This window comes from Salvelinus alpinus, chromosome 13, assembly GCF_045679555.1.
Source record: "Salvelinus alpinus chromosome 13, SLU_Salpinus.1, whole genome shotgun sequence".
Taxonomy (NCBI): Eukaryota; Metazoa; Chordata; class Actinopteri; order Salmoniformes; family Salmonidae; genus Salvelinus; species Salvelinus alpinus.
This window is the reverse complement of record NC_092098.1, coordinates 22555421-22567769: the sequence shown is the minus strand read 5'-3', so window position 1 is coordinate 22567769 and position 12349 is coordinate 22555421. Positions and strand designations below refer to the sequence as shown.

The following is a 12349-nucleotide window of genomic DNA, read 5'->3' as shown; positions in this document are numbered from 1 at the left end:
TGTATGGTACCTGATGTGTATGTTAGTACATCTGTGTATGTTGTCTGATCTGTGTTTCTCTGTGGTGTTATAAACTAGGAAGAGCATCAAGAAGCTGGTGCTGAAGAACCTGAATGGCAGCAGCCTGTACAGCAGCCCGCTCAACAGAGACTCCGACGACCTGTCCTCTCCACCAGAGTACCCCCTCAACGGACTCGGGTCAGACACACACACACACACACAGAGTTAACATTTCAAATATGTATCTGTGGAGTGTTGGTTGCTGACCATGTCTCTCCCCTACAGTGCCAGTGTGGACGAGGATGATGATGTGAGGGAGGTGGTGGAGGGAGGAGCCGAGGACGACCTGGAGATCAAGTTCTACGCCAAGCCCAGCCTGCAGGACACCATCTCAGAGCTCAATGCCCATAGGATGGGGGCTGGGGGCAGGAACGGGCTGCAGGTGAGCTGATAGTAAAAAGGAGTAGACAGACAGTGAATATGGTTGTCTCAAATGACACCTGATTCCCCATAAAGGGCACTTCTTTTTTGGGGCACGCTCCTCAGATAGTGCACTACTTTAGACATTTTTGACATGACTGTTCTGAACCTGCCTCCTCTGATTTCAGGTGAGCAGCGAGGACATATCGCTGGGAGATGACTCCATACAGGAGGAGCGAGTGGAGGAGGGCCCCCCCCACCCTGCAGGTATCGTTCTGGGCCGTGTGGGCTACTACACCATCCCTGCCATGGACGAGCTGGCCAAAATGGTGGATGAAAACGGGGTGTGTGTGGTGGAAAACTTCACCGTGGGCAGAAAAGGTAAGACTCTGGATTGGTCGGGTGGATACTGCTCTTTAAGAAATATTGGTCGGTAGCTCACTGCTCTGCTCTCTGATTGGCTCTCAGGTTACGGCTCCGTGTTCTTCCATGGTGAGGTGAACGTGACGGGGCTGAACCTGGATGAGATTGTCCACTTCAGACGTAAAGAGGTCATCGTCTACCTCGACGACAAGAACAAGCCCCCCGAGGGGGAGGGGCTCAACAGGTCAGTGACAGGATGGGACAGGGGCTCTTCCTCCCCTTCACAGTGGGGACATTGTCGTTATCAGTTTCCTTGTAATGCCATCACAGACGTCAAACTGATTTGACATATACTCTGATAGTGATCACAGCTGAGGCATAACTCAAGTTAATGTTCTCCTTATTTCCTCTCCCTTTCTCTCATCCTTTACCGCAACTCTTTACTAACCCCATATTCTTATCTCTTTCTCCCTCTCCCCTCTTTCTCACTCACTCATCCCCTCTCCCAGGCGAGCAGAGGTGACTCTGGATGGGGTGTGGCCTAATGATAAGACCACCTGTACTCAAATAAAGAGCCCTGAGCGTCTGTCTGAGATGAACTACGAGGGCCGCCTGGAGAACGCCTCACGCAAACAGGGCGCCCGCTTCCTCGAGTACCGCTCCGAGACGGGGTCCTGGGTGTTTGAGGTAAGCATGCCATGACACACACAGCGTCTGTGAATCAATTTCTCCCTTCCATGTCTGACTCTTCTCTCCCTGTGTCTGCAGGTGGCTCATTTCTCTAAGTACGGCCTGCAGGACTCTGACGAGGATAAGGAAGTCCCTCTCAAAGTGGACCCTAAGAAGCTGAAGACGGCAACAAGACTTCCACCAGGGCTGCAGCAGCTGCCTCCCTCCCAGCAGCAGGTGGCGCCACAGGCTCAGGTAGACTGAGCAGCACAGTGCGCCCACCCACACTGACAGTCATACTCACTGCTCTCTACATCACTTGGATGGCCTTAATCAATATACAACCTAAATATACCCGATGATCTGAACAGAAGCAGTGTTTCCTTTCCACTACCATTACTACCACATGCAGTGTGTTGGGTCTTCTGCCTATATCTCTGTTTCACCACTCCTGTTATGGCTTGTATTCAATAGGTTTCTATGAAAAAGGTTTTACGTTTGATAGCCCTGGATGATGTTGGTCTCTGCACCCCAATAAGGCTCTTAAACATCAATCTGACATCACATGATGAGATGGGAAACATCCACATGTTCCATGTTCTATATATCAGTGGTGTGGGGAGGTCTGAGTTCTCCTCTCCGCCCAGGTTCACCGGTACCTGAGGTGCCACAACTCACCAATCACAGACAGGAGGTGGGCAGGGTGGATTGCACAAGTCTGTCAGTCCTGGTTAGTGGTTAAGTTCTGCCCCTCACAACCGATTCAAAATGCACACCTTCATCTGTGCTCTAAATCTTAAATATCCTGAGCTTAACATCAGCCTGGATCACTAGCAAAGGCATGAAGTAATTAATGGATTGAAAATAAGATGTTTTAAGGGCTAAGTGTTGAATGAGGTTTTTGGATAAAAATAAATCAAACTAACTTAAGGAAATGTTTAACTCTGAAGTATTTTTTTTATTTTTCTTAAATTAAATCTGCATTGTAAAATATTTTTTTTACCAACTGTCAGTCTCATCTGCTAGGTATTTAAAGTCAACATTTACAAACGGTTTAATACTGATTACGGTATCTTCAGAAAACATCACATTACCATGGTTGTACCTCATTAAAATCCAGTATTAATGCAGAGATGTTAAACCTGAAAAATCTCTTCACAGATTCATAGTTGCTTATGTTTTATCTTTTTTGCCAAACAAGCTTTAAAAAATGTACCAAAGATGTGTGATGTGTGATAACTTGCGGTTCTTGGGCAACTCTGCCAGTCCTGCAGAATATATTCAGGATTAGGTCTTCTGTCTGGTTGAGGGTTTAAGAAACTACAACTACTACTCTTGGGGTATTATTGACTCAAGCTACGACTTATCTTACGTAAAACCTGCTCCTATATACATCTGTGATATCTGATAATGCTATGAAATAAACTGATTAAAGATGACACATTCTGCTGGTCTGTCAGACTTGTGTATGTAGAGAAGAAAATAATGCTTATTGAGAGTGATGTCCACCATATGTGGTCTTCGTCCACACACCTGTACCATCTGCTCTGACCAGTGGAGCTCACTGACCTGGAACCAACTGCTCTGAATACAGATACTGACATTTTACATTTACTTATGTAATCTGATTACACTAAACTGATTTTGTCTGTGTGTCTGTCTCTTTTTTGTGTTTGGCGGCACTTTCCCTTCTGTGTCGTTTATCGACCCGCTGTGTGTACAGTCCACAGCAGTGCTGGAGCTGCTGAATCGCGTATTGGAGGTGGACAGTGATATGGCTGACATTACCCAGGATGCCCCAGGGGAGAGCATGTTGGGGGAGGAGGAAGGGGAGAGTGGCATAGGGGAGAAGGGAAGTCGGCTGGGGAATGTGACCCCTACGGAACACGACTCTGTCTCAGCGTCCAGTCAGATCGCCTCCTCGCTGGGGATCAACCCTCACACACTACAGGTAATATACTACTGTACACCCTCATGCGCCACTTGTTTAATGGTGTGGGTGGTGTGTTTTCCCTCACTCGCTTCATGACGGTAGCGTGTGCTTCCCTTTTCTCAGATTATGAAGGCATCGCTGTTTGCTGAGGACGATGATGGTGACATGTTCCAGGAGCAGGGAGGGATGACAAGTTCTCTAGACGTGGCCTCTCCTCACATCCACCTGCCTGGCACGCAGGGCAGGCCCTCCAGTAAGTGTCAGACACACAGCCCAAACACTGAATTATACCCACAGTCGCCATCTTCTACTTACAGACCCTAACAGGCCTAAAATGCTAATATAGCAGTCCTTCTGAAGGAAGCTTTACTATTGGATGAATTAAAGGTGGTTTACTTGGATTGTGTTCATTGAGCTCTTCTTCCCCCCACCCTTGCGTTCTCTCTCCAGTCGGTGGTCTCCTGCAGACTCGTTTCAGCAGTGCCGGTCTCTTCTTTCAGCTCCCTGACGTGCCCTTTGGTGGGGGCCTTCCCGGCAGGCTGTCCAAGTCTCGGGTGTCGCCGGCGGTGCCTGAGCCTTCGCGGGTCTCCCCCTGGCCCTCTTTTCTTTTGACAGCCCCACCGCCCGAGGCCACTGTACGGACAGTAGGGGCTCGGCGCCTGGGGGGACCTGTGGACCCAGAGAACTCAGTCACACTGGGGAAGGTATTGATAGCTATACTTCTAATGTGTTACATTTCCTGGAACTTTCCCCAAATTCCCAGGTTTTTCCAGAACTCCTGGTTGGAAGATTAACAGATTTAAGAGGGACTAAGTAGGAAATCTGGAATCCTCCAACCAGGATTTCTGGAAAACCTGGGAATTTGGGGAAAGCTACTGGAATTTTTGCTAGACACTTCATGATACAATTATAATCGTTAAGAGTTGAAATATCAGGTACAGTAGACTGATTTACACAAGGATACATTCAGATGTACACGGGGCAAAGCAATGAAACTTTACATCAAGAACATTGAGATTTGCTGGATAATTTGAATGATTCCACTGTTTATTATGTGTGAATAGGGCTGTAAAGTATGGGTTGTTGTAATCCATTCCCATCCATCCAGGGCCGTCTTCTCATGGATGCGGCTTTGTTCACGGGCCGGTCATTTCGTGTGGGCTGGGGTCCTGGCTGGACTCTGGTCCACTGTGGAGACGGGCTAAGTGGGGCCGGGGACAAGGAGCAGGACCACGGAGACACAGGAGCTACAGGCTTTGGATTCCTGCCCAAACCTGCCAAGAGTAGACGGTAAGCAATACACACACACACACACACCAGACCACTGTCATCAGACCACTTGACCAGCAGCATACCTCCCTGCACCCCACTGCTGGCTTGCCTCTGAAGCTAAGCAGGGTTGGTCCTGGTCGGTCCCTGACTGTGAGACCAGATGCTGCTGGAAGAGGTGTTGGAGGGCCAATAGGAGGCACTCTTTCCTCTGGTCTTAAAAAAATATCCCAATGCCACAGGGCAGTGATGGGGGTCATTGCCCTGTGTAGGGTGCCGTCTTTCAGATGGGATGTTAAACGAGTGTCCTGACTCTGTGGACACTAAAGATCCCATGGCACTTATCGTAAGACTATTGTTAACCTGTGTGTCCTAGCTAGATTCCCAATCTGGCCCTCGTACCATCATGGTCACCTATCACCCCCAGCTTCCAATTAGGCTCTTCTTTCCCCTGTAACCATTCCCCAGGTTGTTGCTGTAAATGAGAATTTGGTCTGTCAACTTACTAGTAAAATACGGGTTAAATAAAATAAATAAAAAATCTACACAGGAGTGTGGGAATGGGATCCAGACCTGTATGAAAGGACTGTTTGAGGTTTGTTTAGAGATCGAAACTAAAGCCTAAACATTCCTCGTTCCTCTCCAAATCCATCTTTCTCCCCATCCTTCTGTCTTTCACTGTACAGACTGTCCGACAGTCCATTCAAGGTGGTGATCGAGCAGGTGGTTGGTCTGGAGCTGCGCGACAGTGAGGAGAGCCAAGCGGTGTACCAGCGGCCCCTGGAGATCAGCCTGAAGCACAGCAGCATCAGTACAGAGGGGGCCTGCCCCTTCATCCAGCCCCAGAGCGGTGTGGCCGCCCTGCACGAGTACGCAGAGTGGATTACTGACCTCAACCAGGAGGCTGGTGCTGGAGATGGTAAGAGATGCAACACACACACAATGGTAGATGGTGCACATTCATTATTGGTCCAATTCCAAAACTTCCCTATTATTCTGACATCACCCCTGTATATTTCTGTTTTAATCCTCTCCCATGGTGATCTCGATGTGTTCAGATATATAAAAAATATATGCTTGCTAATGCTATCCTCTTTATGTCCATCTCCCTGTAGCAGTCCTGGGTCACTGGGCTCAGGTGTGGACTCTGTGTGAGGCCCTGTGGGGCCGACGGTGTTCAGCAGTGCCTGGTACCAGTGGCTACCTGCAGCAGATGGAGAGGAGAAGGAGCTTCTCAGCTTGGCTGTCCCACAGTGCCACCCAGAGGATCGAGCAGGAAGTGGGCCTGAACCAGGGGGGAGGAAACGTGGATGCCATCTTTAGCTACCTGACTGGACACCGGATCAGTGATGCCTGCAGGCTGGCTCAGAAGAGTGGTGAGGAGAGGGGGGATTGGAGGGGTGACAGAGGTAGGGGGGATTGGAAATTGAGGTGATGTGAGGAAGGAAGGGAGATCAGGAAGACGAGGGAATGGATGGATGGAGGAGGGGAGGGGTAGGAAGCTAAACCCTGCTGCATACAAGTGGTGTCTTACGAAACCGTTGGGACAGGTTGTAGGATCGCATTAAGTTGTCTTAAACCTGTGTGTAGGGGACCACCGTCTCTCCCTGCTGCTGTCCCAGGCGGTGGGCTCTCAGTACGGCCGGGAGCTGCTGGCACTGCAGCTTGGAGACTGGAACAGGATGCAGACAGACTCTTTCCTGCCTGAGGAGAGGCTACGGATCTTTGCCCTTCTCGCTGGGAAACCTGTAAGTAACTGTGTGTCCAGCTGTTGTTGTGTTCAGACCGCCATTAACTGGATTGTCATGTGTGTGTAATCCACATAATTTGTTGGAAAATACATGAATGAGAAATGTTTTCTGAGCTGTATGTACTGGTCTCTCTAGGTGTGGCAGTCTACAGACTGTGAGGTGAATGTGTGTTCAGAACTGGACTGGAAGCGTTGTATGGCGGTCCACCTGTGGTACATGCTGCCTCCCACCGCCTCCATTGCTGAAGCCCTGGCCAAGTACGAGGCTGCCTTCCAGGGCTCTGCTGAGGGTCAGAAGTATGCCTGCGCCCCCCTTCCCCCCTACCTCGACCAATCAGACCAGCCGGACATGGAGGAGGAAGAGTCTAAACGGCCGCTTTACGATATCTGCTTCCACCTGCTCAAACTCTACAGCGACAGGTACTACACTACCCACAACACACTGCGCCTACATACTTCCCACAATGCACTGTATATGTTTCTCAAAATATATTTTTTTGCTTTACTAAGGGGTGGAGTGGGGCTGTAGGTTTCTCTGACTAGAACTAATCCTACATTATCATTATCAAGCAGATTTAACAGAATAACAGTAAACTACCTCTAGAGTCGGGTTTAAGTGATGGCTCCCTCTCCCTCCCAGGCACTACAGCCTGCAGCAGTTGTTGGACCCCCTGGCGGTGACGTGGGAGTGTCTTGACTACCGTCTGAGCTGGCACCTGTGGTCGGTCCTGCAGGCGCTGCATTACACACACCTCAGCCCCGCCCGACAGGGCCTCATACACACCAGCTATGCTGCCCAGCTGGAGAGTGCTGGCCTCTGGGACATGGCCATCTACGTACTGCTGCACATACCTGACAACACGTACGTACACTACATTACCAAAAGTATGTGGACACCTGCCGGTCGAACAGTTAATTCCAAAATCATGGGCATTAAAATGGAGTTGGTCCCCTCTTTGCTGCTATAACAGCCTCCACTCTTCTGGGAAGGCTTTCCACTAGATGTTGGAACATTGATGCGGGGACTTGCTTCCATTCAGCCACGAACATTAGTGAGGTCGGGCACTGATGTTAGGCGATTATGCCTGGCTCGCAGTCTGCATTCCAATTCATCCCAAAGTGTTCAATGAGGTTGAGGTCAGAGCTATGTGCAGGCCAGTCAAGTTCTTCCACACCGATCTCATTTCTGTATGGACCTTTTTGTGCATTTGGGCATTGTCATGCTGAAACAGGAAAGGGCCTTCCCCAAACAAAGTTGGAAGCACAGAATTGTCTAGAATGTCATTGTATGCTGTAGCATTAAGCTTTCCCTTCACTGGAACTAAGAGACCTAGCTCAAACCATGAAAAACAGCCCCAGACCATTATTCCTCCTCCCCTAAACTTTACAGTTGACGCTATGCATTGGGGCAGGTAGCGTTCTCCTGGCATCCGCCAGACCCAGATTCGTCCGTCGGACTTCCAAATGTTGAGTGTGATTTATCACTCCAGAGAGCACGTTTTCCACTGCTCCGGAGTCCAATGGTGGCGAGCTTTACACCACTCCAGCCGACCCTTGGCATTACGCATGGTAATCTTAGGCTTGTGTGCGGCTGATCGTCCATTTTATTTTTATTTAACCAGGTAAGCTAGTTGAGAACAAGTTCCCATGGAAACCCATTTCATGAAGCTCCCGACTAACAGTTCTTGTGATGACGTTGCTTCCAGAGGCAGTTTGGGAACTCTGTAGTGAGCGTTGCAACCAAGGACGGACGATTTTTATGCGCTTCAGCGGTCCCGTTTTGAGGTTGTATGGCCTACCACTTCGCAGCTGTGCCGTTGTTGCCCCCAGATGTTTCCACTTCACAATAACAGCTTAGTTGACGAGTGCAGAAATTTGACAAACTGACTTGTTGGAAAGGTGGCAATCCTATGATGGTGCCACGTTGAACATCAGAGTTCTTCAGTAAGGCCTTTCTACTACTGGCTGAAATAGCTGAATCCACTAATTTGAAGGGGTGTCTGCATACATTTGTGTGTGTGTGTATATATATACACTGCTCAAAAAAATAAAGGGAACACTTAAACAACACAATGTAACTCCAAGTCAATCACACTTCTGTGAAATCAAACTGTCCACTTAGGAAGTAACACTGATTGACAATACATTTTACATGCTGTTGTGCAAATGGAATAGACAAAAGGTGGAAATTGCTGACAGGTGTATAAAATGGAGCACACAGCCATGCAATCTCCATAGAGACATTGGTAGTAGAAAGGCCTTACTGAAGAACTCTGATGTTCAACGTGGCACCATCATAGGATTGCCACCTTTCCAACAAGTCAGTTTGTCAAATTTCTGCACTCGTCAACTAAGCTGTTATTGTGAAGTGGAAACAATATCTAGGTATATATAATGTATTACACTCATACAGACACACGTGGTTTGCTTATTAGGAAAAGGGGTATACCTAGATAGTTGTGCAACTGAAATGTGTCTTTGCATTTAACCCAACCCCTCTGAATCAGAGGTGCTGGGGGCTGCCTTAATCGACATCCACATCTTCGGTGCCCAGGGAACAGTGGGTTAACTGCCTTGCTCGGGGGTAGAATGACACATTTTTACCTTGTCAGCTCAGGGGTTTGGTCAAGCAACCTTTCGGTTGTTGGCCCAATAATCCTACCCGCCAGGCTACCTGGCACATAGTCATGAGGAAGGTTAAGTTGATGAGTGAGAGTAGTATTTGAGGGTCAGTGCTCTCAGCAGATAACCTGGATGGGCTGACAAGGATTCATCATAATCTCACAAGTGCTACTGTGACAAGCTGGGTTCAAAGTTCAAACCCGACTCGTCTGCGCAATGTGTTAGCCCTCTGTGAGCTAAAGGAAGTAATCACGTCTCAGGAAAGCTTACACATTACGTGAGCAAGCACTGTTGGAAAACTTGAAACATGTTAGCTAGTTAACTTCATAAGACTTTACATGTCTTTCTCCTCTGTCCAGGCTGCGTGAGCGGGCGGTGAGGGAGATGCTGCAGCTGCACTGCCCCCTGCTGGAGACGGAGGAGTCTGCCAAGAAAGAGCACTTTCTCACAGAGAGACTACTGATCCCAGAACAGTGGCTCCACCAGGCCAAAGCTACCAGAGCCAGAAGAGACACAGACAGACACGGAGAGGCCCTTCACCTGTACAGAGCAGGACACTGGAACCTCTGCCACAGTCTGGTCATACAGCACCTTGCCTCAGGTGTGCATGTAAACACTCACACGCGCGCACACACACCCAGACAACCTCTAACCCTGTTCCCCTGTCTCTGTGCAATTTCCCCTGTAGATTGCATCATTAATGATAACCATGAGTACCTCTTGGTGTTCCTGGAGGGGCTTGCAGTTCCTGAGCGCAGTTCTGTGATCCAGGACTGGGACACGGCTGGCAGAGTCTACCTGGACTACATCGGAGTCATACAGACCCTACACGCCATACAACAGGTACGTGTGTCTGTCTAGACTAGACTACAACAGACATGCATAACATACTGTGAGTTTGGGGGATTTTGTCTGCGCCCTAAAGATTTCTAACCCCCAAATTGGAATTTGTCAGTTATATTGTCATAAATCAGTTGAGCTAGCTGTAGCCATGTGCCGTCATGATTCCCAAAAGACACAGGAAAAAGTCGTCACCACAATATCCCAGCTCAATTAACCTAAAATTCACCTTGAAATTTGCTAAATAATCAGCACATGTCCAGACATTTGAAAGCTAGTCCCACAGCGCATCAGCTAGCTCCACTTGTCTGTCGTCTTCATTATGTTGACTCCATTACTGTTAATTATGTTAGCCAATTATTTATGCTGCTAATCTCCTGATTATTTGTCTCTGTCATATACAGATGGACATTAGTGTCTATGAGCTGAAGCACTTGCTATATTTAGGTGTCTTTGGGCATGTTAATGGGAGAGTGTTTCTACTGTGTACTCAGATTAACATTGCTGTTTATCAGTTGGAATGGTATATTACTGAGTCATTCTCTCTCTCTCTGTGTGTGTGTTCAGATGGACAGTACTGGTTACGAGCTGGAGTGTCTACACACTGAGGTGACGTCACTCTGCAGCAGGATAGAGCTCCTCCCTTGCTCCACCGCCAAGGACCGCCTCGCCCAATCAGGTGAGGAGATCGAGCTCTGTCTGCTTTAGTGTTGTGTGTGTGTTCCTATATCTAACCCTGTTCTCTCTCCTGTCTCCAGAGATGGCCAAGTGTGTGGCTAACATCCTGCGTGTGGTGTTGAGTCTGCAGCAGGGTGGTGAGATCCCCTTGTCCCAGCTTGCGTCCAACATCGGCCGTCTGCCCATGCCCGAGGACTATGCTCTCGAGGAGCTCCGCAGTCTCACCCAATCATATCTGAGACAGCTCATTGTCAGCTAATGATCTGCCCCTGCCCAATAGCAACTGAGGTAGTTTGTTGGAAGCCAATGAGAACAGTGGGGGTAGGAGGGGACTATCTGGGACAGTTTAGAACTACTGGGGTTTGGTTGAGAATGCAGCGATGGACTTGAAGTGTGCTCCTTTGGGACTTTGGTTTCTCCTGAAGAAAATGGCACAAGATTATTGGATGAAGCATTCCTCTGTCTGTGTCTGTCTGTGTCTTTCTGTGTGTGTGTGTGTGTGTGTGTGTGTGTGTGTGTGGAAATGAATGACTTGCAAGTTTTTTTGTTTTTGTATAGTTCTGTTGTACTTAGTTTGTAAGATGTGTTTAAATATTGAACTGCTCAACCCTCCTAATACTCACCTTTCCCAACTTTTGACCCTGTTTAAAGGGACAATCTCATTGGCATGTGTGTGTACCGCCAGTATAAATGCTTTCTGCAAACTGTTTGTTTGACTTGTTTTACATCAACGTGGAAACTTAAAGGTCATTATAGTAAGATTGGTTAGGGAGCTGTCAGGGATGAACTGTCAATATGTGAATACATAGGGAAGATCTATCCAGCTGAAAATGGAGAAGACTCATGTAATATTGTACAAATTGCAGGCTTGAAATGAACAATTCTTGTTTTTGGATACCAAAAGACATAGAGAAAATGTAAATTGAGAATGGATAAACTTATATTTTTGTAGCTTTTTTGTTGTATATTGTCTGAAACCTAGAGTATGTAGTGTATTGGAATGGAATCTAACTAGCACTTCATCACAAATATATGTTTCAGATTTCTATTTTATGGGGGACTACCAGAGCTGGTTTTTGTAATCAGTGATCCAACAATAGTTTGTTTTTAATGAGCCAATCCAATTTCTCTGGTCTGCAAGGAGTTTGAATTATATTTTAAATATCATTTACAAGTCCTTGGTGTTACCTTCAGTCACACACCCTCCATTATCATCCTTTTGTTCCCCTTACTCTCTAGTTTTCTGTATTTAGATTTTTCAAGAGAAATGTACTTATTGATTGTTGTGCTGCTGTCGCAGTATATTTTGGGTGGAAGACCGCTCCCCTCGCACACAGTGCCATTTACGAGGAGGGTCTCCGGACTTCTGTTGCTGCCGTTGCTTTGTGCACGATTGTGATGGTGATAACATTTTTATTAGTCTGAATAAAATGCATTCTATTTTGTCCTGAATTGTATTCAACAATTATGTGCAATACTATACCTTTACTCATGCACTCTGTCAGATCTTGAATCCCTCACTAGGTTTATTTTTAGTCTACCGCCATTCTTCTCTAGGCTGTTCGTCTTCTGTATCGGACAGAATTTGCATTTACTCTCTGTTTTTAAAAGGCCTAATGCATTTTTAAAGGGCTCCTTTCTCCAGATGAAGTGCCTTGCTTACATTGTGTTACAATGAACAGGGTTGCTGAGTGGGACCGTGTGTGTCGATGGATGGACGGATGCGTTAAGTACCTGCCACCTGACGTGTCCACGGTACAAGCAGCTTTAGGTACCATTACATTGAAATCGGACAAGTGGCCTAC

General features: G+C 47.5%; 1 protein-coding gene across 8 annotated transcripts in view; it reads left to right on the top strand.

Moving 5' to 3' along the window:
* The window catches only part of LOC139537399 (nuclear pore complex protein Nup98-Nup96-like), a 32889-nt gene extending 20893 nt beyond the window's left edge, over positions 1–11996 (top strand). For 6 of the 8 annotated variants that reach the window (XM_071338641.1, XM_071338638.1, XM_071338642.1 and 3 more), the window contains 19 exons: positions 79–198; positions 286–442; positions 609–801; positions 889–1027; positions 1293–1470; positions 1552–1707; positions 3176–3403; positions 3509–3638; positions 3836–4089; positions 4494–4675; positions 5341–5573; positions 5770–6030; positions 6245–6402; positions 6541–6824; positions 7045–7266; positions 9386–9627; positions 9715–9869; positions 10434–10545; positions 10625–11996. In XM_071338641.1, coding sequence (XP_071194742.1) covers positions 79–198; positions 286–442; positions 609–801; positions 889–1027; positions 1293–1470; positions 1552–1707; positions 3176–3403; positions 3509–3638; positions 3836–4089; positions 4494–4675; positions 5341–5573; positions 5770–6030; positions 6245–6402; positions 6541–6824; positions 7045–7266; positions 9386–9627; positions 9715–9869; positions 10434–10545; positions 10625–10803 — 3583 coding nt within the window. In that variant the 3' untranslated portion in view covers positions 10804–11996. The remainder of the gene's footprint in view (positions 1–78; positions 199–285; positions 443–608; positions 802–888; positions 1028–1292; positions 1471–1551; positions 1708–3175; positions 3404–3508; positions 3639–3835; positions 4090–4493; positions 4676–5340; positions 5574–5769; positions 6031–6244; positions 6403–6540; positions 6825–7044; positions 7267–9385; positions 9628–9714; positions 9870–10433; positions 10546–10624) is intronic. The other 2 variants (XM_071338643.1, XM_071338639.1) reach the window with 1 other exon arrangement.
* The last annotated feature ends 353 nt before the right edge of the window (positions 11997–12349 follow it).